At 41.9% G+C, this 22,344-nt stretch overlaps 2 protein-coding genes and 1 non-coding gene across 3 annotated transcripts in view; 1 reads left to right on the forward strand and 2 right to left on the reverse strand.

The window, feature by feature from the left end:
* Nucleotides 1-641: 641 nt before the first annotated feature.
* LOC117764130 (transcription initiation factor TFIID subunit 4-like) lies at nucleotides 642-12,741 on the forward strand. Its single transcript, XM_034589670.1, has 15 exons — nucleotides 642-1,732; nucleotides 3,303-3,457; nucleotides 4,312-4,434; nucleotides 5,167-5,319; nucleotides 5,464-5,586; nucleotides 5,856-5,945; nucleotides 6,806-7,033; nucleotides 7,136-7,259; nucleotides 7,651-7,768; nucleotides 9,354-9,523; nucleotides 9,635-9,765; nucleotides 9,882-10,007; nucleotides 10,223-10,279; nucleotides 10,363-10,482; nucleotides 10,600-12,741. The coding sequence occupies exons 1-15, from the start codon at nucleotides 1,081-1,083 to the stop codon at nucleotides 10,765-10,767; spliced, it is 2,538 nt and encodes an 845-aa protein (XP_034445561.1). The 5' UTR covers nucleotides 642-1,080; the 3' UTR covers nucleotides 10,768-12,741.
* Nucleotides 12,742-17,997: 5,256 nt separating this feature from the next.
* The window catches only part of LOC117764128 (cadherin-4-like), a 226,673-nt gene continuing 222,326 nt past the window's right edge, over nucleotides 17,998-22,344 (reverse strand). Inside the window, exon 18 of the mRNA XM_034589666.1 lies at nucleotides 17,998-18,035. The gene's annotated coding sequence lies outside the window, so the exon portion shown is untranslated. The remainder of the gene's footprint in view (nucleotides 18,036-22,344) is intronic.
* On the reverse strand, nucleotides 20,987-21,069 carry trnal-uaa. The gene has a single exon. It is a non-coding gene; the product is annotated as a tRNA-Leu (tRNA).

A 22,344-nucleotide genomic window follows, 5' to 3' on the forward strand; every position in this document is an offset into this window, starting at 1 on the left:
AATTGCAGTAGTTGTTTGCAAAGGTATAAGTAGGAAGATGAATAGAATAAATCAATATGAATATAAGACGTGCCAACAAATAAATTCACACTTATTGCAGGAGAGGTCAGAGAGTTTTGGTGTGGACAGAAACTATAGGGATCATAGTTTTGAGAGTTCACCTTTTGACAGAGGTGAAGAACTTTACTTTGCACATTCCAGTCTCTATTGTTTCCTTACAACTTATTGCACAACCTCTCCCCTGGTGCTTATAGTATTTGTTTAATATTTACACTTGCACAAATGCACCGCAGCCAATTCCTTGTATGTGTAAACCTGGCTTGGCAATAGATCTAATTCTGATGCTTGTCTGGCGAAGATAGCAAGAAAGCAGCCATTTTGAGTCCTCTGGGATCAAGTCAGTGGATGCTTGATGCCTGGGTTCCGTGTGCAGCTCTGCAGGGACATGTTGCACTGAGCAGAAACTTTGTGAGAGAGTTTCCTCTGAGGGATGAAGTCCCGTCAGGTGCAGCTCAGTGACGAGAAGCTCTGTTTCCCCCTGGTTCTCCCCACACTGCAGGATTTAGCTCCCCCGCACGAGCCAATCACAGCGCCCGACGGAGCCGCGTCACGGAGGCCGCAGCCAACCGGCGCACGCGTCCGGCGGTGCCGAGCGTAGCCGGGGGTCAAAGATGGCGGCGGGCTGCGAGTCACTGGGTGATGTGTTTACTCGGCGGAGAGCTGCGCGGAAAAGTAGCGAGCGATGCGAACGCGTCTCCGGAGTGCGAGCTAGCGGCAGCACGTCACCTCCACGCGACAGTCAGGGTCCAGTCTGCGGGCGAAACGCGTCCGCAACTCGGCTATAGGTAGAGATTGAAGCGTCCAGGGCGGCGGAAGATGGGACTTTCTCAACTGGAACTCGCTGAAGCGGGGGAGATATCTGCCCGCTCCGGTTAGCTTAACGTGTTAGCTTGTTTTGGTTGCAGGAGCTAACTTGTTTCCCCCCCGAGTTGTTTTTGGACACCCCCCCACTTCCCCGTGGTACAGGAGTGCGTGGAGTTGTGACGGGCGGTGCGGGAGGGGGGTCCCACGTTTTCGAGCATGGATGGGACCCCATCACCGGCGGGACCGAGCCTGACACCCGCGCAGAGTCAGCCCAAGGCGGCGGCGGCGAGCGGGGTCGTCGCGGTCTCCTCCGATGGACTAGCTGGGAAACCTGCAGCTGCTGGTGTTGAAACTTTGAATGGAGGCACCGTGGTGGTGAGGTGTCACGTCCCCGCCAGCAGCCCGCAGGCAGCTGTCACGCGTGTAAACAACGGACCCGTCCCTGCAGCGGCGTCTGCGGCATCCGGTGCCATCATACGGACTACTTCTTCCCCCGTGACCTCCCCTGTGATCCCCCCTCAGCCCTGCGTGAACACTGCCCCCACGGTCACGCTTGTGAGGCCGCCTATGCAAACTCCCACTAACGCCTCGCCAAGCGGAGGGAACCCCGCTCCAGCTGCGACAGCACCGGCCGGATGTGTTGTCAACAAGTGGGACTCCACAAAGACCGTGATGCAGACCACTGCTGCCACGACGGGCTCGATCGTGAGGAGCCCGACTGTTCTGCAGAGCCCGAGGACTTCGGTGCAGATAGCTGCCGCTCCTACTCCCGGGGTAGTACGAGCCATTGCTCCGCAGGTGTTGGCCCCTCGACTCACTCAGCCCCAGCCAAATGCCCCAAATATCCAAAACATCCAGCTCCCTCCAGGTAAAGTAGCAACCACCGTAAGGGCATGGATGGGTTTCTCCAACAGGTTAGACAGGATTTACTATTTCTACTCCCCCTGTGACACAGAGTCCACTGGCATCAACATCATAACTACTCCCACTGCCCACATCAGTCCAGGCATAGTGTGGTCCTCATGACCTCATCAGAACTCAACCAGTCACATGGTTTCCCCTTTATCTAAACCCAGTGTCTCCTCATCTTTACCTGCCTCCACTCATGAAGCTCACAACTGTTGCTTCACTGCTGCTCACAGCTCTGCAGCTCTCCTAAATCCTGGAGGAGAAAGGAGAAGTTATAGGAGCCAGTTCTACTTCTCCTGTGACACAGAGACCACTGGCATCAACATCATAACTACTCCCCTGCCCTCTCCTGCCCACATCAGTCTAGATATATCGTGGTCCTCATGACATCTGAATGTACCCACTCACATGGTTTCCCTTTTTCTAAACTAAGTGTCTCATGTTGCCCACAAATGTTGCTTCACTCATTGTGGTCCGGCACAGCCTCAGTTAAAAAAGTTAATAACCCTACAACGTGCGCATGTTTGTCCATCATCGTCCGCCTGCTGCTCACAGCTCTGCAGCTCTCCTAAATCCTGGAGGAGAAAGGAGTAATAATGATTTTACTCTTTTTACCTCGGAGTCATGCAGGGTTAAATGCACAGGTGACAATTTGCCTCAAATATCCAAAACATCCAGCTTCCCAGAGTTAAAGTAACAACCACTTTAAGAGGATTAATAGTTTTCTCCAACAAGTTAGACAGGATTGACTCTTTAGGCTGCAAGCAGCCACAACATAATCAGATAGCGTTATAGAATAAACAGATTGTCTTCTAGGGCCACAAGCAGCTGATTAGAAATGTGCAAAGCCCTGCAATAAATTGATTATTACAACTTTGTCTTGTCAGAGACAACATCAAACTGTTCTCATATAAGCAGCTATTTACTGTATAACGCTTTGGTATAAGGAAGTATTAATGTCTGTGAATGGAAATCAGCTCTTTTTTGGAGACCAGTGTATAGAGCTTACCCAACCAGAGGATGACTGGTCTGACTTAAACAGACCACAACATCATTAAACAACAACTCCTGCAACTTGGCACAAAACCATTCTCCTAGCTGTCCTCTCTGTAACCTGCTTCTACTTTGTCAGTCAGTGTACCGTACTGTGTACTGACGCTTTGTGATTTATCACACAGTGAATCACCTTTTAGTTAACGGGCCGGCAAAACACTGTACACTTATAAAGTTTTGGCTGCAAGAGTAAAGTTTTACTTTGTTCTTTTAGTATGAGGATGGTTAACAAGCTCTAGTTAAACATTGTGTTTGGGCTTGAAATGCTTTTGATTTACAGAACCATGATTTGCTGCTTGATCTGTCACTGACTGGCTTGAAATCTCTTTACATATGATCAGGGGTAATGCATCGATACACCTACAGATGAATAATTCATAATGCCACATGTCAGAAACTCCATACATACGCTCATACAGTATATTGATGAGACTGATCAGACCATCCTAACCCCCCCTGACGTTTGCCTCTTGCAGGCATGGTCCTGGTTCGCAGTGAGAGTGGACAGCTGCTGATGATTCACCAGCAGACCTTGGCTCAGATGCAGGCTCAGTCGCAGTCCCAAAGCGCCATGACACCACGACCTGCGGCCCCCACAAGCACTCCACCTGTCCAGATCAATTCTCTACAGGTAACAGCTGAACACATGGCTGCAGTCACAAACACAACATGTGACTCATACCTGTTAGGTAGTGATGCACTGATCTGATCTACTGGATCAGTATTTATGTACATCATAATCCTGAAACAGGAACTTTAAAAGAATGTTGGTGTAGAAATATCTTCACTTTTAGTTTGGAAATGGTCGTACTAATCATCATCATTTAGATCTGTTCTCCGTCTTAACCGATATCCTGAGTTTAGGTATCATTCAGGACTGGTATCAGTCCTGAATGATCAAGAGAAACACTGGACTTGAGCAATATATCACAAGCCTCCCATCAAAGTGACAATGTTCACAGTCACAATAATGAACACACTTTGAGTTGTCACCCTGCAAATGTTTTCAATCTAATTATTTAGACACACTTTGTTACATCATGTACAATTTTACTGTCGGATAGAAAATAAAAATCAACCAAATGTGTTTTTCTTGTGCTAGAAATTGTAAACAAAGACGCCGTGTTGATTTGATGCATTTCACTTTGCAGTCTGATTTCATTATATTTTGACAGATGGTTTCACATGCACGCTCTGGCTGAACGGTAAAGGAGCAATCAAAATGAACAGGCTTTATTTAGCATACGTGGAGTTCTGCATCCAACGTTAAATTGAGTTAAGGAACTGAAAGAGATAACTCAGTGGAAAAATTGCTACACCTGCTTCAAATAATTGACTGAAAAAAACCCAGTCATTTCTTTGCTACTGAAGTGAAAGGCAGCATATATAAAGTGCAATTATGTAAAAAGATAAATCCTAAGTAGTGCACTGTTATTTAAATTGTCATGTACGACACCTCCTCTCATATCTCCTGCTGTTCTACAGGCTCCAGGCGCGGCGTCGCTGCTGACTCGTTCAGTTGCCCCCACCACTATCATTAAACAAGGTTCCACGGCCCAGACCACTGTGACGCCCACCACCAAACTGCAGAGGCCGCCCGTACTGCAGGTAAAGCCACCACAATGTAATTACCTGTGTAGAATATAAAGGCAGCAAGCACCAAAGTTAAAACAAACCTCTGAGATATCCTGCTGATTGGCTACATGCGGCACTTTTGGCATCAACATCATAATTACTCCCCTACCCTCTGCTGCCCACATCAGTCTAGACATGGCGTGGTCCTTATGACCTCGTCAAAACTCAACCAGTTACCTAGAATTCAAAAGTTATATAATGATCTTACTCTTTTTACCTTTGATGCAGGATTAAATGCATTGTTCTTGAACAAGTTAAATAGATTTTCTAAATGAATTGGAATGTGTGATTAAAAAAAAAAATAATAATATTGCTCAGTTATCAACTTGTTTTGCCAAATAACTGCAAGGAAAGGCTGGGTTTTCTGTCAAGGCTTGAAGATCTGGCCTTTTTGTCTGCCTACTGGTTGTATTAATCTTTTTCTTTCTCTTCGTTGCCATGGAAATTCCTTTAAAGGTTTATACACTTTTCACTGAAACATCATTAGTTTTCATTGTCTGGTTTGCACATCACATTGTTGTTGGGAGCTCTATTGTAATGTAGGGATGGAAGAGGAGAACTGTAAAGCTCCAACGACTGAATGTTGTATACAAAAGACAAACCTCTATCTCTTTCCTGGAAGAATAAAAATGACGGGCATGTTATTCTGACCTTGTCATTTTCCTGAGTCTCATCTCATGGCTGCATATTCACTGACTCAAACAGAACACCATCATGCTGGGAGGAACGGCCGCCAGCCCGGGTCAGCCGCTAGGAACGTCCACCACTGTACAGCCTGGATCTGCAGCCACAACTGTGACACAGAGGGCAGGGCCCCTCAGGGCCCCTGGGGCCTCCGCTCCAATAGCTATCACAGCTGTAAGAGAGAAGTAGTAACCTTGAACATTTTATAATGAACCACACAGATATGTAATTTTCTAGTGTTTTGTGTTGTGCTCTATTTTTCTACTGTAAATGAAATGTGTGTTTTAGAAAAGTACAGTTTGTTTGTGTGTTTTGCAGGAGACACTTGAGAATGTGAAGAAGTGTAGGAACTTTTTGTCCACGCTGATCAAGCTGGCATCCAGTGGAAAACAGTCCTCTGAGACCACAGCCAGCGTCAAGGAGCTGGTCAAGCAATTGCTGGTACAGTTTTCTCCTTCTTCTTCCTCATTATTCCATCATATCCTTCATCTCTTTCTCTCACCATCTCTGGGCCCTACGACTTAAGTGTTTGTTGGTTCAAATTCTCCTTTCCTGCACCCATTTTTGTTAAAAAAGCAAATGCACTTGCCTCCACCTGAGCACCAATGGGTGTGTTGCTCATCCTCTCTCGTTATTCCTTTGTTCTGTTTTTCCTTAACCTTCAATCTCGTTTCTGTTCTTATTCATCTTCTGTTTCTATTGTACAACAGGAAGCAAAGATAGAGCCTGAAGATTTCACCAGTAGATTATACAAAGAGCTGAACTCGTCGCCACAGCCGTACCTTGTGCCTTTCCTGAAGGTGAGATCAACAACACACTCGCAGATAGAACGGCTAATACGGCATTTTATGCTTCTAGTCCTCTTTTCATCAGTTCACCTGCACATGAAGGCTGTGCCCTGCGTGACAGACAAAAGCTGCATTCACACAGCACATGCACTTCAACCCTGAACCTTTCTATACATTACCTGGTGGCACTGTATGTCTGAATCCGTTGAACTGGACATTACAGATGGATTTTTAGATAAAAACACTTATTTCCAACATGGTCCCGAGATGTCATGACAAAAACATACGTAAAAAAGGATTCAAAATCATCTAAAAACAAAATAATCTTAAAATCCTAAAAGGTAGCATTATATCATAGAAGAAGAAAAATAAACCCACATCAAAAATTGATGAGTCTTGTTTCCCAGAACAAGAAAGAAAGATATACTTGATGTTAGACATGGCAGGTCATTTATACAGACAGTACTGATTTGCCTCATCACAAATTTGGAAATTGTCATATTATTGTGTCAATGCAAAAGTATCTAAAGTAAAAAGTCAAATAAATAAAATCGATATAAAAACACATTCATCCTGCTTGCTGGTTCAGCAGTGGGAAATCCTGCTAAGCATTCACCATTACAAATAGCTCCTTCACTGTTTTGCCAGTGGGATGTTTAGTGGTTTATTTAAAACAAACCTAGAGAAAGTGCAACGTAAACTACATTTCCTCTAAATTCTCTCTCTTCTTGTTGTTTCCAGCACAGTGTTTAATAGTCTTTAATAGTCTTATCTTGAACTGCTGTTTCTTTGTAAATGTGTCCTGTGTGGATTAAAGTAGACGTCATTAAACTACTGTTTATTTACTCTGTCTGTCCTCTGTCCTCCTGCAGAGAAGTCTCCCTGCACTGCGTCAGTTGACCCCAGACTCAGAGGCCTTCATTCAGCAGAGCCTGCTGCCGCAGCCCAGCACTCAGGCGGCTGCCACAGCCTCCAAGGCCCTCACCGCTGTGGTGCTGCGACCTCCAATCTCCACCGCCACCACTGTAGCCACCAGCTCCACCGGGAACAAAACCACAGTCATCAGCCTCCCTCAGATGCCTCACAGCAAAACAGTACTGGTAATATGTCTGTTTAGTATCTGAATTCAGTGATGGGCAGGCAAATAGTAAATGAAGTGTAAAAGTTTATACATCTGTTTTTGTTATTGTGTCTCGCCACAGCAACACGGGACTATAGTGAGGCCACAGGTGACAGTGGCTCAGTCTCCCATGGTAACACTCCGAGGTCAACCCCACAGCCGCATCATTGTGGGCCAGCCGCAGGTTGTCAAACAGCTGCAGACAGGTGTGACGCTCTCTTACTCTTTTTTTTATTTCTTCCTTGGGGATGTAAAATCAGTGCCAATGAATGTGACCACTATTTTCTTTATTTGGTGTATTATACAGTTTCCAGTGAGAATTGGTGGTGAGATTTAGATGCTAAACATATTAATTAAAGTCACTGAATAACACAAAGAATACTTTGAGTCACCCATTTACTATGTTCCACTCTGGGCTGCCACCGTGTGGATACTGTCTGTAACTGCAGGACAAAATCCTTTGACAAAGATGTCAAATATAAAATCTGAAATTATTATTATATTCATGTTACAGTGCATGTTTTAAAAATTTCTTTTAACTGCAACATTTTCTTACTCACAGCAGCATTAATCTGACCGTTCCTCTGTCTCTGTTAGTTCCGGCTGTGAGGCACATGTTTGTTCCGGGGACTAAAGGAGTGCAGGTCGTCAGTCAGACCCTTCTCACTGCCGCTCAGAGGAACAAGCTGATGGAAGCAGGAGGAGGAACCTTCAGGTTTGACACACGTTCAGTTAAATGATGAATAAACATTGGTCTCCAGTATCATATTTTCACTATCTTACATCCTTAAAAGCAATTGAGAAGATGCTTAATGTTCTTATTCATATATTTGATGATGGAACAGTGGTTAACTAATAAAAACTTGTGACTTATACCTGGAATAATTAATTTATTAGTTTATCAAACAACAGAAAAGTAAGCATTGAAGTTTTTCACTTATTATTAAGTCATTTTAATTAATTCACCACTTCCAGCTCATAGAAGATTTGCAGCTTGACTTACTTACGTGATGCTAAAATAATCATTAAATATCAGATTTTTTTCCCTACTTGCTGACATTTTATCGCCCAAACAATTAGTGGTTTAATTAAAAATTGCGGCATATTGATTTACCAGAAGTCAGACTGGGAAATCCAGCTTTAAATCAGGACCATAGGCTTCTATGCTTTCAGTTTTTATTTATTGGAACATGAACTCACCAGTGTCGAACCAGACTTTTAAACACATCCCCAATTTATTGCTCATTCAACAGTGCAGCTGTAAATACTTAAGTAGGCTATTGTGTGATGTAAATGAGTCACACATGCACTTTAAAACTCTTTGATTCCAGCGCGCCGGTTTATTGTCCTTGTGTCTGTTTCTATTTGACCACCCTTGTGTTTGTTGACACATTTGCTAATTAATGCAGTAATTATGTGAATTAATGACCTCGTAAGCATCAGTGGTTTTGTGTAATATATCATGGTCGTTACTCCTCCCTGTCAAGACCAAGTGAACTAACTGTATCTCTGCTTTCACAAAGATAGAGTAAAGCTTCAATGAGTAGAAATGAGTCAGCAGACAATAATAAGTACATTAGATTGTACAGGTGTAACTCAAAAGACTGTTTTATACTGTAGGACAAATATGTGGCTGAGCAATGTGATAGTTTGTGCTCTGCCTTGTTTTAACAGGTCGCTTGATCAAACTGCAGAATCATAGTTGTGATAAAACAAACAAAGAGCGATTTCATTGAAAACTGCGTGTTTGGATATACTGGCGAGGAAGTAGGACGCGTCGGCACAGACAGTTTAAAACTGCCGAGACAAATCAGAGTTAACTGCTGCATCTGTCTAAAAGATGTATTCTTTCAATTACTCTTCTCACCAGATGCCTGCTGTTATTTGCTTTCTTGTTGTTTATGAACCACGGGTATGTGCAAGAAGAGATTTACACATATTTGTTGTAACAAATATGTCCGCGCCGTTTTATGTGACTCGAAATGAGATGGTCTTAAATTGATCCAGTCTTTCTTTCTTATATTACATTGATCTCGATTTCTCTAAATACTATACTTTGTCCAATGTAATTCTTTAACTATGACTTGGGAGCACCAGGCTTTGACTTTTGGAATCCTACACAAAGTATAGTGGCTTTAGGAATAGCTTAAATATTTGCGTTTTGCTGTTATATATGAACTTTATTGATCCTTTCTGCATTGATTTATTAAGTACAAATGTACACAGATAGATAAATAGATATCAGTTTTAAGCAACGTGCTCGTGTTGCTGTTCCTCACATCACTTTCTGTTTCTTCCAGGGATGATGATGATATCAACGACGTGGCCTCCATGGCAGGAGTCAACTTGTCGGAGGAGAGTGCCCGTATCTTAGCAACCAACTCTGACCTTGTTGGTGCGGTGACTCGCTCCTGCAAGGATGAGGCCTTCCTCTCCACCTCTCCACTCACCCGGAGAGCTCTCGAGATCGGTGAGACACACAAACTGAAGAGAACACGTGCGGCTCGTTTCTTGGTGTTAAAGAGTGAATCTGTCTCATTCTGCTCAAATCTTAATCCCCCCCCCCATCTCATTGTGACAGGTAAGAAGTTTGGTATCAGCGAGTTGGGCTCAGATGTGATCAACTTCATCTCCCATGCTACGCAGCAGCGACTGCAGAGCCTGCTGGAGAAGGTGTCACTCGTGGCGCAGCAGAAGAACGTAACTTTCAAGGTGACGGTTTATTACCATCTATTTTAAGTGAGAGTTGCCATTTACTCTGCTTCAGCTTCTCACATTGTGTCTTTCTGTTCCTCCTCGCTGTGTCTTTATATAAATCTAACCTTCAGGAGGATGAGCGGCACGTGCAGGTCAGCGATGTGCGAACCCAGCTCCGATACTTCGAGCAGCTGGATCAGGTGGAGAAGCAGAGGAAGGAGGAGCAGGAGAGAGAGATCCTCCTGAAGGCTGCCAAGGTAAGATTCTATCTATAGTAGCTCTGTACGATTCTGTCATAACTGCTTAGAGAAGGCGAGTGAGTGATCTCAGGTCAGTGTCATTAATATACATTTTCCTCGGCTGCGAGAGAGCCGATATGCTAACGATGAGTGAGCGAATGAATAAAACAATTGATTGAATAAATTGAACATATCCATCTTGAAATATTAAAATGTCCTCTGCATCGCCGCAGTCCCGGTCACGACAAGAGGACCCCGAGCAGCTGAGACTCAAACAAAAGGCCAAAGAGGTAAATATATGCTACCGTAAGTGTATGATTGTATTCTGATGAGTTGGACTGTGAGACTGATCTGTGTGTGATTCCTCCTCCAGATGCAGCAGCAGGAGCTGGCTCAGATCCGGCAGAGAGAAGCCAACCTCACGGCGCTGGCAGCCATTGGCCCAAGGAAAAAACAAAAAATGTACTCTCCTGTTCGAGGTGCCAGTGCAGAGGTGAGGAACATGGAAGCATTTAATGCAGACGGGGTTTTTTTCTTTTTTCAAATTCACATAAGAGCTCATTAAACGACTAAATGTCTGTCTTGTGTTTGCTCCATTTCCACCTTCCAGGGCTCCGGGTCAGGGCCCTGCCAGCCTGCGGGCTCCGGTGGAGGGGGCTCCAGACAGTTTATGCGACAGCGCATCACCAGAGTCAACCTCAGGGACCTGCTCTTCTGCCTGGAGAATGAAAGAGGGACCAGTCACTCACACCTACTCTATAAAGGCTTCCTCAAATAGCACCCGCATTAAAGTGACGAGTCTAACTCAGTGGCATTAAGGAAGCAGAGTTGACTGTCAGCTCAGACCCTCTCTGCTGGTACTTTGATCACCCTCTGCAGAATGTGGGGAGACGTGTGTCTGTGGGAAGTGAATTATCTGGAACGCCGAGGAGACGTCAGCTTTCAAAAGCCTCTTCAGCTCTCAGCCCTTTTGTGTTCTCAGCACAGAGATGGAGCAAATATTGAAACTTGGCCCTGATTTCAGCGGGAGCCTCTCAGCTCGCTTTGCTCTTCAGAGACCAGTTGCACTCAGCCGCTCTTCCCTCATGCACTGCCTCACGCTGCTCAGGAGGAGAAGAAAAAAAAAAACGTCTTTTACCGAACTGAGCTCTTCAGATTTGAAAGCCTTGTCAGTGTCATTGCACTGACTTCTGGGTAGAAATGAATAAGTGGTTCCATTTGAGATTAACGTGCAACATTCAGCTGCAGCCTGATATCCCAAAACTGCAGTAATTCAAACTTTCTCGACCGTGACGACATAAACACTCTGTTTATTTACGTTTTTTAACAGAGGTTTTAATTTATCGCACATTTATACCTTGTGTTTTTTTTTTTGCCAGTTTTATTTTGCCTGTGGATTGTTTCACAGAGATTTATTTTGACTCCTCCTGTCTTTTGCTGAGTTGCCTTGTTCAAATGAAGCCATATGAATTAGACTGTGACGTTCAGCTCATGTAACTTCATCACTCCATCAGCTCGTTCCAGATTTGTCGGATGCATTCTTTATTTTGTTGTTTGCTTTTTTTTTTTGTGTGTGTCTTTGCTTGATTGGAAACAGAAATAATAATGTATATCATGCGTCGTGCAGCAGTTTAATCCCACAGGGTTACACATGGTGTAATCACAAGGTGTTGATATCTGTTGGTATTTGAATTGCGGTGTTTTCACTGTGGGAGATCCTGAGTGTTTATTTTTTATTATTTTATTTAGATTCCAGCACAGTTACAACAATGTTTACTTATCATCCCTGCCGATCATTTCTGAAGCAACCATACTGAGTTTTTAGTTTTTCCCCTACAGCCTATTTCCATGCATTTCTTAAGTGATGACAGACAATTCAACTTTCTGTTTTTTAATATCCTGGTGCCATTTATTTATAGAAGATCCAAGAATAATGAGCCGTGCACTTGAAAAATAATACTGAGGATTTGGGTGTGTATGCTTATTCTAAAACTAATAATCAGAACTATAAACCAATATTCCTGCCTTTTTAAAAAAATGTCACAAAAAGAACTTCAAATCAAAATGTACAATGTTAATGTAACTTCTGGCTAAAATGTATTGGGGCAGGATATTAACTCAATTCAGTTCTTTTCTGTTTGTACCATTGGAAATATATTAGACATTGGTTAATGCTACTTAATAAAATCATGTATGGTGTAATTTGCAAGTGATTTAAAGTTTCCGCACTGTGTAGCCCATGTGCTATAATATGAAATTTAAGAAATGGAGTATAGAGAAATCCCAGTAACATATTTTTTTCAGTGAAGTTGAGCATCTTCATTTTTATATTTGAATGGATGATGGAGGTCACGTCGGGTGAAACATGAGAACTGCACTTTGACACATCAGTTTTCTAAGGACATAAACACAATAACTTTCTATATTTGTAGCGCACATAATTCTAATAATTATAATTTTGGGACTTTATACCTTTTTGTCGTTTAACAAGAGAATGTTTATGGGCAGATTTTATTACTGTACATACTTAAGTTTGCTATTTGTAGATTTATCAGTTGCCAACTTTACAATGAGAGAATTTGTGGAATTTTTCCTACACATTCATTTGTCGAATAAGACGAATAAATGATGCTCTCCCAATATCATGTAAATTTTGCACAGCCACTTGTTTATATGTAAATATCTGAATTGCTATTTTATAATGGATTGAGAGAGAATGATCTCTATTAAAAAAGAAATATCTTTATCTTGAGTGTCGTGATTATTGATGACATCGTTGTGTTCACTCACACATTGGGCTTAGTTTGTCATGTCATGTCCGCACTGTTAATCCTATTTTATCTTCTCTACCATTTACAATCAGCCCATTTGTTATGAAATAATCCAACAATTTCAATCTTGAAGCACATTAAAATGGGGATTTAAAAAAATCTGACTTATCCCTATAGCAATTTTCCACATATTCTTATTCCTTGTTTGCGTCTTATCATTTAATTTCTTCAAGCTGTTCGATCAGATCAGATCTTATCATACATCTGAGAGGTCGATCTTAATTGGTCACTGCTTCCAAACGCAGACATTTCCAGTTGCATTGTGAATCCTTTAAAAATCCAAAATGGACATTCTGACTTTTTAAATACTTCACCCCTCTCTCTGTTTGAAGCTGAAGAATTTGGCAGCACACCAGCTCATCAGTGCACGAAACGTGATCATTTCAAGGATTCCATTCTCCCTAAGTGCTTAAAAATATATTCTTTATGTCCAACAACGATCATCTCTGACAGAGTTTGTGTGCTCCATAATAACTACATCACCAAAAAACGCCAGAGAAAGAGAAACGCTGTGTTGTAACAGACTCATTAATGGCTGCACAAATTGCCAAAATGCAACCTCTTGCACACACTCCTCTAGAAACTCCCCGTTTAATATCCTCCTCTATTAAAACGTATTCAGCAGCACTGCAGAGGGAGCGTGATGAGGCCAAGTCCTCAAAATAAAAAATAATTAGGAGCCCATTACTGCTGGATAAAACAATACATTACGCATTGAATTTCCTTCCTTAACCTTGAAACATAATCAAAAGATGTTTTTTTTCAGAGAAATAAACAAGATTTGTATCTCTCTACTTCAGTATTTCTGTTTTTCTACCACAGATTAAACTGTAATCTTTAGTTTTTTTTCTTGCATGTGTTCCGTCAGATGATTAAAGTTTAGCTGAACTCACTCGGGGCACTTTTAATCACTGTAAATTTATTTTATGCCTCTTGAATTTATACCTCGGTGACAAAACGGGCCTAAATCACCAGGACCTTTGTCTTATCATGTTCACAGAAAGAGGCAGTAAAAGTCACATTTATATGAGTGGTGGGAGTGAGCGGGGGAAGCTGTTCATGGTGTAATAGTTACAAAGTTCCCTCATTATTCACTCTGAGGTGTTCTTTATGGATATGGGGTATTTTAAAAGTGATCTACTGCGCAGTGGGAAGACATGTTGAGCCCCTTGGGAACTGTTTCACATTCATTCTTCTTCATCTCAGGTTCCCTCTATAGGTTGTTCTCACCCGTCTCATGGTTTGTATGCTTTTTAAAACAGGATTACGCAAAAAATTTAAATAACAGATTTCTGTGAAACTGGACGAATGGGACTTGGGCCAAGAAAGACCCCTTTAAATTATGGATCCAGACAAAGGGGCCATATCTAGGGAACTAATATCTATGAGAGTTTGGTGCAGCACCATCAAATTTAAAGGGACCGTTTGGTCTTCGCGAAGTTTTGGTTTCTGATTGTAGTCTTTTGATTTGGTGTGAAAATCTCATTCATCACTGAGCGGTTTGTGGTCGCTGAGTGGAGAACACAGACCTGAAGTGAGTCGAGCCTGATGTGGGAGTCGGGGTGGCTCCACAGGAGGGCACTGTTGCACCACCTGGCCACCACACACCAGAGTTCAGTCTGAGGCATCTGCTGCCAAAGGCCTGTATGACCTGGGTCCATATAACTCACATGTTGCCATATGTAAGAGCTGGGAGGAAAAAGTTTTACCAGCAAAAGTCATTTCTTTTTGAAGCGCACGATAAAAAAAGTAACTTTTCTTTCTAAGGAAACCAGCTGCAACATGATTCCGTGCGAGTACTGACTTCCTGACGTCTGCTTCGTGGAGGATCTGAGAACACACACACACACACACACACACACACACACACACACACACACACAGACACACACACACACACACACACACACACACACACACACACACACACACACACACACACACACACACACGGGCAGATGGACATCTCCGTTAAGGATCACACCAATGCACTTCCATTCTCTTCCCTCATATTTGTTGGATTTGAGGCTTAGGAAGTTGTTTGTTCTGCTCCCTCTGCAGACAAGGTATCTCATGCCTGTTGTCGCCCAAACCGTTGTCTCGGTTGTCTGGAGATCCAGGCACGGGCACACTTCTAAGTCTTCTGCAATATGAGTTGTCAGGCTATATTTGCTTATGTTACTCTGGGACACCAAACTCAATTCCACTGCCTTGTTTGATTTTGCATAATGAGCGGCTGCTGGCTGGGATCATGTGTTTGAGTGACAGCCTTGAAGATGAGTGAATACGTTTCACATATTCTGATGGATTTTATACTTTTACACTCTAATGGCTAAAAACATGGAGAACCAGTCTCTACTGAGCCCTGATGTGTGGTTTAAATAAAGTGGACACCTGTTGCAGGTGATTATAAATGAGTTTAAGAAATATTTACGAGTTATAAAGTTTGAAACATAAATTATTGTTCATGGCCAAGTATAAACTATATACTTTACTCTATAGTTTGTGTAGAATATATGTGCCTACAGAAATAAGTCATTATTTATGTCCTCCAACTTAAACTAGGATTCAATATGTAGTTTTTATCAATAATTTCAAACGTAGTGTTTATAGTTTGGTTATACAACCTTTGATTTACAGTTACATTTCATTATATAAATCATGTACAAAAATACTTAATGGTTACTAACGCAGGTCAAGAAAAAAAGAAGAATACGTATTTTTTGTAAAAACCAAACCGATAAAATATATAAATATAAACAGTGTGGAACAGGCAACACTTGATATTACAGCCGACAGAGCTTTCACCGTTAAATTAAAACATGTACAGGTATCTCTAAAAATAAATACTACCTTAGCTCCCCATTAAACATTAAAGAGTATCTGTGTTTGATCCACCAGCCTCTGTATGTGACACGACTACATCAGCTCATGTTCTCTTCCTCACATGCGATAGTTGTGTTCTGCTGCTGCTGCTGCTTCGTTTCCACGTCTGCAAAACAATCTCTCAGCTTGTGCCTTTTCTGGATCATACAGTGAAGTCGAAAGACATGAAAATAAATCCCCGGAGTACAGGTGCAGATTCCCTGTCGAGAGTTAATATGTATTTTTTAATGTAATTGCACCAAATTAAAGTTTGTTGATAAAAGAAACTCTGAGGTGTATTTTACATGACACAGTGAAAAACGGGTCTATGAACTGTAATATCATGCACGGCTGCTCTCACCTTTTACCGTTAAATTACACAATGAAAAACAGGATGTTTTTTTTACACTGTTTATACCAAACTTCAGGTTTGAGTTTATTATTTGCAAAAACACTTGGCATGTAATTGTTTTTTCTCCTTTTGTCTAAAGTTCAAAAACTTTAACTCCCCGGTTGTCTTGAGTCTTGTTTACTTCCATATTCCATAATTATTCTACATTTAAGTACCAGTAAGGTTTTTATTCCCCCAAGATATTGCAGAATCCAACTTGCGGCTGCTGCAGGAGCCTCCGTATGTGAGGTGTCCTCACAACCAGGTGAATTACACCTGCCCCAAGTACCATGAAGTCATTTTACCTGATTTATTCACCCACATTTCCCTGTATATATTCTCAGTTGTGTTATAATATCAATGTTAGAATTACGGCAAATCCCTCTCAAAACTTTTACAGGTGTTAAAAACCAAAGAACTGAACAAAGTCAAAACACAAAGTCAAGGGATCACAGTTACATTTACTCTGACTGGGACTTGAGGCTGAATTTGATCCTTTCAGCAGATGTTGCAGCATTTTACATCTGGACAGTGCATGGACATCCTCTGGGGATCATGAATAAAGTGAAGGACAAACAGACACCAGGTCTTTGGAGCTGAAAAACAATCTCTCATGTCTAATGACTCGTGTTGATCCTGCAAAAATAAATACAATCCACAAACACCAGTTATTTTACTGTATATTAGCATCATCACTTCCCTCCATGTGCTCTCAAATGTGTGTTTACAGAATATAAATTAATTCACAGAATCAAAGTCCTGTAATAAGTGTGATTTGCTGCTGCTGGCTGTCAACTGTATCGCACCGATCAGAGCAGATGGATGAGATTCCCCCAACAGAGAGAAACAGATAAACAAAAAACAAGCCCTGCTCACCTGTTTAGCAGGAAGTCAGCGCGAGTTCAAACTTCCTACAGGTGCGAAGCCAGAGCTTGTTTTTGTTTCTGACATTTCTCTGTCAGATGATATCCGGAGGCTCACTGGAGGTTTTGGCCTCGCAACCGTGAGCCGCTCTGTGTTCCGACATCTGCTCCCATCACTGAGGGGGGAACGGTGGAGAGGATGAGGATGAAGCTCCAGCTGCAAGAGACGAAGAGCTTTTACGTCCTGTAAATAAAACATCAAGTTTAAAGCTGCTGTCGACACAGTGTTGAACCAAAAATGGAAATTCAGAGACTCAAGATGAAACCCTGAGGTGAGAGGATCGAACGTTTTCCTAAGATATTTTACTAGAATGTTAGATTGTGTTGTAGTGGAATCCCACAGTGCTCCCAATTCAAAATTATCCTCTTTATCATCTTAAAATACTGTAAATATATGTATATATAAATACATATGAAACATTATGACTGGAGTTAATGGCAGACAAATATAATGTGAACACAACTTGTTTTATTCTTTCTCATTTCTTATTTTTCCTCCATTTTTGGAATTGAACCCACATTCAAAGAAATTCTGTCAGAAAAGTAGAGGATGGTAAAATGAAGGAACTGTTGTCAGGACGTTGTCGACATCCTGACTATAAATAAAAAAGATGCTTTGTTAAAAAATGTAAATGTATTCTTCATTTATGGCCTTTACAAGCTAATAAATGAGTTTTGTCCACTGACAGGATATCAAATTTAGCAGAATATATCATAAAGACCGACCAACAACTCTTTATTACAGCAGTAAAATATTATGGCATAAAGACACAAAAAGAAAAACAGTCAATTAAATCTGAATTTGGACGTGAACGCATTTACAATGAGCAGATAGATGTGGAGATTTACCGTTTATCACTGAAACTGAAACACCAGTTTGATTTCCCTGGAAGATAATTTGGGAAACAAGTCTTTCTGTAGCTGTCAGGTTTGGTTTAGAGCGAGAAATATTCAAGCCTGTAGGTTGCTGCTTTTCAACTGGCAGCGTGTGTGCGTGTGTGTGTGTGTGTGTGTGTGTGTGTGTGTGTGTGTGTGTTTGTGAGAGAGAGAACAACAATCTCAAACTGATCTCAGAAAACAGAAGGAGAGGCGAAAAACAGGGGAAATTAACAACACAACTACTGGTGTATCAACAAGTGCTTTAAATGATCTGCAACACATTTCAACAAATTGTCGTTCACTGTGCATCTTCAAGTTGTAAAAATAGAAGTAATTAAAAAAAAATGCTGCTAACAGCCGCAATGATTTACCTCATAATTTAATTATATTCAAAAATAACAGTTTGGGTTTTTTAGGTTATGTTACCTCAGGTTGGATTTAGATGGGTTTATTCAACTGGTGACTGACTGACTGGTTTCATTGACTCATAACTGCCGGACTCACGACTGCACTGACGTGGCAGCCGAGCAGGAGCCAGGTTACAGAATCAGATTTTTCCCTCAGAAAGGTCAGAGAGAATCGTGCTGCAGAGGAAACTTCGTGGCATTAAATCAATCTGGGGCCAAACAAGCTCTGTACAACTCTGAGCGATCGCCATCATCCCATGATGCATTTCTCTCGTGCATTGGAAGACATTTTTCTCCTCTCACCGGTTTCATGAACACGTCACTGTTTGGACACGTGAAGCTGCTTTCTCATGTGAAGCCTGGTTACATAAAGGTTTATAACCTTCATCAATATCAATGTGAGAAGGTTCAATACTTGATATGATACTTGATAACTCGATATGATGATTTTGCCGTGTGTAAACACAGTGAGGAGATATTAAACATATTGATTCACATCGGGTGAGTCAAATGTTTCGCTGTTTATTTGTCATTCTCTGCTCATAAAGAAAAGTTTAAATCCACGTAATCTCTGAACAGATTCTGCGTGTGAATAAACAGAATCTGTAGATTTACTTTTCCAGTTTAACCAATCCCGTCTGAGCAGGCTTTGATCCATGTGGAGAGGAAACACACCGACTGAAATGCATCGGTTTTTCAGCTTTTTTAATTTCAGTCTGAAAACCTACGTTTGAAATATTTATTGCAGCAGCAGCACAAAGTTAGAGTTTGGTGTCCAGGCTCTGACTTCATCACTTTCCCCAAGTATGATAACACTAATATCGGGGGGGTGATGATTAAATATACCACAGGTGGATGCTGGGCTGAATCGACAGACAGCGATACTGACGCAGGGCAGCAGAGACATTGACAAGCAAAGGGAGAGATGGGAAGTCTTTGCAGATTAAACAGATTGATGGGAGGGTGTGTATCATAGAGGGCTGTGGAGAGTGAGGCATGTCACGTGATCAGAGCAGCACAGAGAACTAGCCTGAACTAGCTTTCAAGCGTCGCTCCATTTATCTGCAGTCATTTGAGGGAAAGAAGTTGTCGTCCTGACCTAAAACATCACTGTTCAAATCCCTATTTGTGAAAAACACGGTCGTGTCGTGTCTCAACTCCAACTCCATTCTTGCATCTCTCCACAAAAGGAAGAGTCTTGGATATCTACTGTCTTCACCAGAGGCCCTAAAGTATTGTCAGTTCCCGCTATTGGCTTATTCGTTGTCACGCGATAGCCAACGGGCTCCGAGTTTAACAAATAATGTGACTTTTACCACGAACATGATCGATATCGACTGATGTGAAATACAAGAAACGTCACAGACCCATGTGTTCACGCTGGTATTTTCCAACATGCTCCATGTGCTGGATATGGATTTCCATTACTCAGCTCATTCAGGGAAGCAAAGGGAGAGGGAACGAGCGGCGCTCCCTCCGGACTGAGAAACAACCTGCGCCTGCATCCTCGGCGCATAATTGAACAAATTAGCCGTGAGCAGCTGTTACCTGTTAAAGTGACCCGCATTCATTTTTATCACCGCGGACAAGAGGTCCGATAGCATCTGCATGCTACAGCTGACAGCCAGTCCGATTAGCTCTCTGATTCCTGCTTCCAGTATATCATGACAAAGATAATTACCTCAACGTCTCATTTTATGGATTCTACAAATCGCCAGGCTCACGGAGCACGCCAAGTGTCCATCAATTATCGCCACGCTCTGCTGGTTGTAGCCCGTCCAAGTTGGCTGCCTCGGCTTTGAGAAACCACTTTGTCTTGAGTGAGAGAAGGTCTCTAATGTTGCCATAAGTGAGCGCCCACTGCTGGTTCACTTCTAAAATTAGGAATACAGTGTGTAATCATGAGGCAGAAGCACATGACCCTCGTGGTCTGACCTCTCAGACGCTCGGCGAGGGCTCATCAGCGGCTCGACCTCGAGAACGCTCGCTGTGACATCAGCCTCTGAGCGAGCTCGAGAAGACTCGGCCAGTAATGACCATTTATAAGTTTTGGCATTCATTGTGTTGAAGTTAAGTGGCTGTAAAACCGAATACTTACAGACATGAGTGTTCAGGTTCATTGAACTGCTGAGGGATCTTAAACACAAGTACCCTGTCTGAGAGCAAATCTCCATTCGTTATCTGAAAGAATTAAATAAAAGGAAACAACTCTCTCCAGCCTCCTGCTGAGGCGATAGTTTACTTGAAGTTCTGATAAAATTACCTCATATGGTGCCATCGTCTCGTTAAAAGAAAACTCAAAGCTTCAGAAATGAATCCTTTTATGTTATCAGAGGATCAAAGATGACGTGTCATGTGAAAGTGTTGTTATCACTCAGAGGATTTAGCCTTTACGGACGCAACACTAACATCTTGGTTCAATCTCACAGCTTTCATCAGTGTCAATGCAGACGCAGGAAGCAGTTCAATGAAAAGGTTTCTATAAACTCGACTTACAATAAGTGCATTCAACCATGAGGTACAAACCCAGAACAAGAAGAGTCAAGAAAGTACATTTTCTTCAAGAAAGCCAAACTACTAGCTAGTAAGTGTCATTTAAGTGCTTCTAAATTTTTTTTTTTATTCAAGGTATAGTCTGATACATTGTTTATATCATATTCATATATATAACTGGAGCAAGGACATTAAGAATAAAGCAGAATACCAGGAGTGGGGATCGAACCCACGAGGGCATTTGCCCATTGGATCTTAAGTCCAACGCCTTAACCTCTCGGCCATCCTGGTACGAAGGACAGTGTCTTCAGGTGGAAAAAAATCACGACAAACTCAATGTTCATGTTGTTTCATGTGTGGTCCATGTGCGATATATGATGTTATTATAGATATAAATATGTTTGCTTTCATCAAAAAAGTGACAATATCACAGACTGTATATAAAGTCGGACGACATGACTGCTCTCTAAAAGTGAAGCCAAAGCAGCTCACCCACCTGGTGGCTGGCTGTGGTATAGGTCAGAAACCCCCACCTCATCCATGTGAGTGGATGGGACGTGGTATAGTCAGGTATAGTTCTCATCACACTGATGATTGATTAGTTATTTGATGCAATAAGAACAGGGTGAAACATCATGATTGACAGCTGAGACGGAGTCACGATTGGTGGAGCGTTAGTGGACACGCGTTCTCCATCTTTATTTACAGGCTTGGGATATGATGTTGAAATTATTTTGCACTCGCACATGTAATGTTATAAATGTGGAAAAAATATTGCTGGGTTCTGAACACTTTCTAAAGTTAGCCTTGACAATTGGAAATTTTGTGAACAAAAAAAAGATAATGATGATGAATAGTAAATGGATTCCATTAATATACAAAACACACACACACACACACACACACACACACACACACACACACACACACACACACACACACTCTAATAAAAATCGTATCTGAAAAATGAAATAATAATAATAAATGAAAACAGATGTTTATCATCCACTAATGACTTTGTGAAAGTGGAGTTCACGTCCATCATCCATTCGTTCTGCATTTAATCTGGATGGAACTTCCATTGTATTTTACTAATTACCCAGAATTACCCTGGAGTCAAATTCGTATGCACCAAACTCAAAACACCTGAATCTCCTCATGTTTTCTGTGGTTTTTAAAGAGATTGAAAATTTAATTTCCCAAATCAGCTTCTCCCAGGAGCAGAGCAACAGCACAGCAGTAATTCATTTGTAATTTAAAAATCAGCATTATAGCCGTATGCGTATATTTTACATTTTCACTCATGGCTGGAGTTATTGTTTGCATCGTTCCTGTTTCCTCTCAACTCGGGACACTCGGGGCAATAAACTAAGGCGTATGGAAAATAAATGCACAGCAGCAGCTCCATCCTTTTGAACTATGTGCACGTTATTCCAATAGTCTTCCTTGGAGCCGCCTCAAATCATCCACCTCCTTGATTATGTGGTGCACCTCTCGACAGCTGACCTTTTACTGCCGGAGCAGTCGTCAACACGGAGGAACGTGCGTCTGATCTGTGCATCTTCT

Source organism: Hippoglossus hippoglossus, chromosome 7 (genome assembly GCF_009819705.1).
Source record: "Hippoglossus hippoglossus isolate fHipHip1 chromosome 7, fHipHip1.pri, whole genome shotgun sequence".
Lineage (NCBI taxonomy): Eukaryota > Metazoa > Chordata > Actinopteri > Pleuronectiformes > Pleuronectidae > Hippoglossus > Hippoglossus hippoglossus.

Excerpts from the sequence above, each read along its gene's own strand:
- LOC117764130 (XM_034589670.1), top strand. The coding sequence starts at position 1,081 with ATGGATGGGACCCCATCACCGGCGGGACCGAGCCTGACACCCGCGCAG. Across the intron at positions 7,769-9,353 it reads GCAGGAGGAGGAACCTTCAG|GGATGATGATGATATCAACG; the intron begins GTTTGACACACG and ends TGTTTCTTCCAG. Across the intron at positions 9,766-9,881 it reads AGAAGAACGTAACTTTCAAG|GAGGATGAGCGGCACGTGCA; the intron begins GTGACGGTTTAT and ends TCTAACCTTCAG.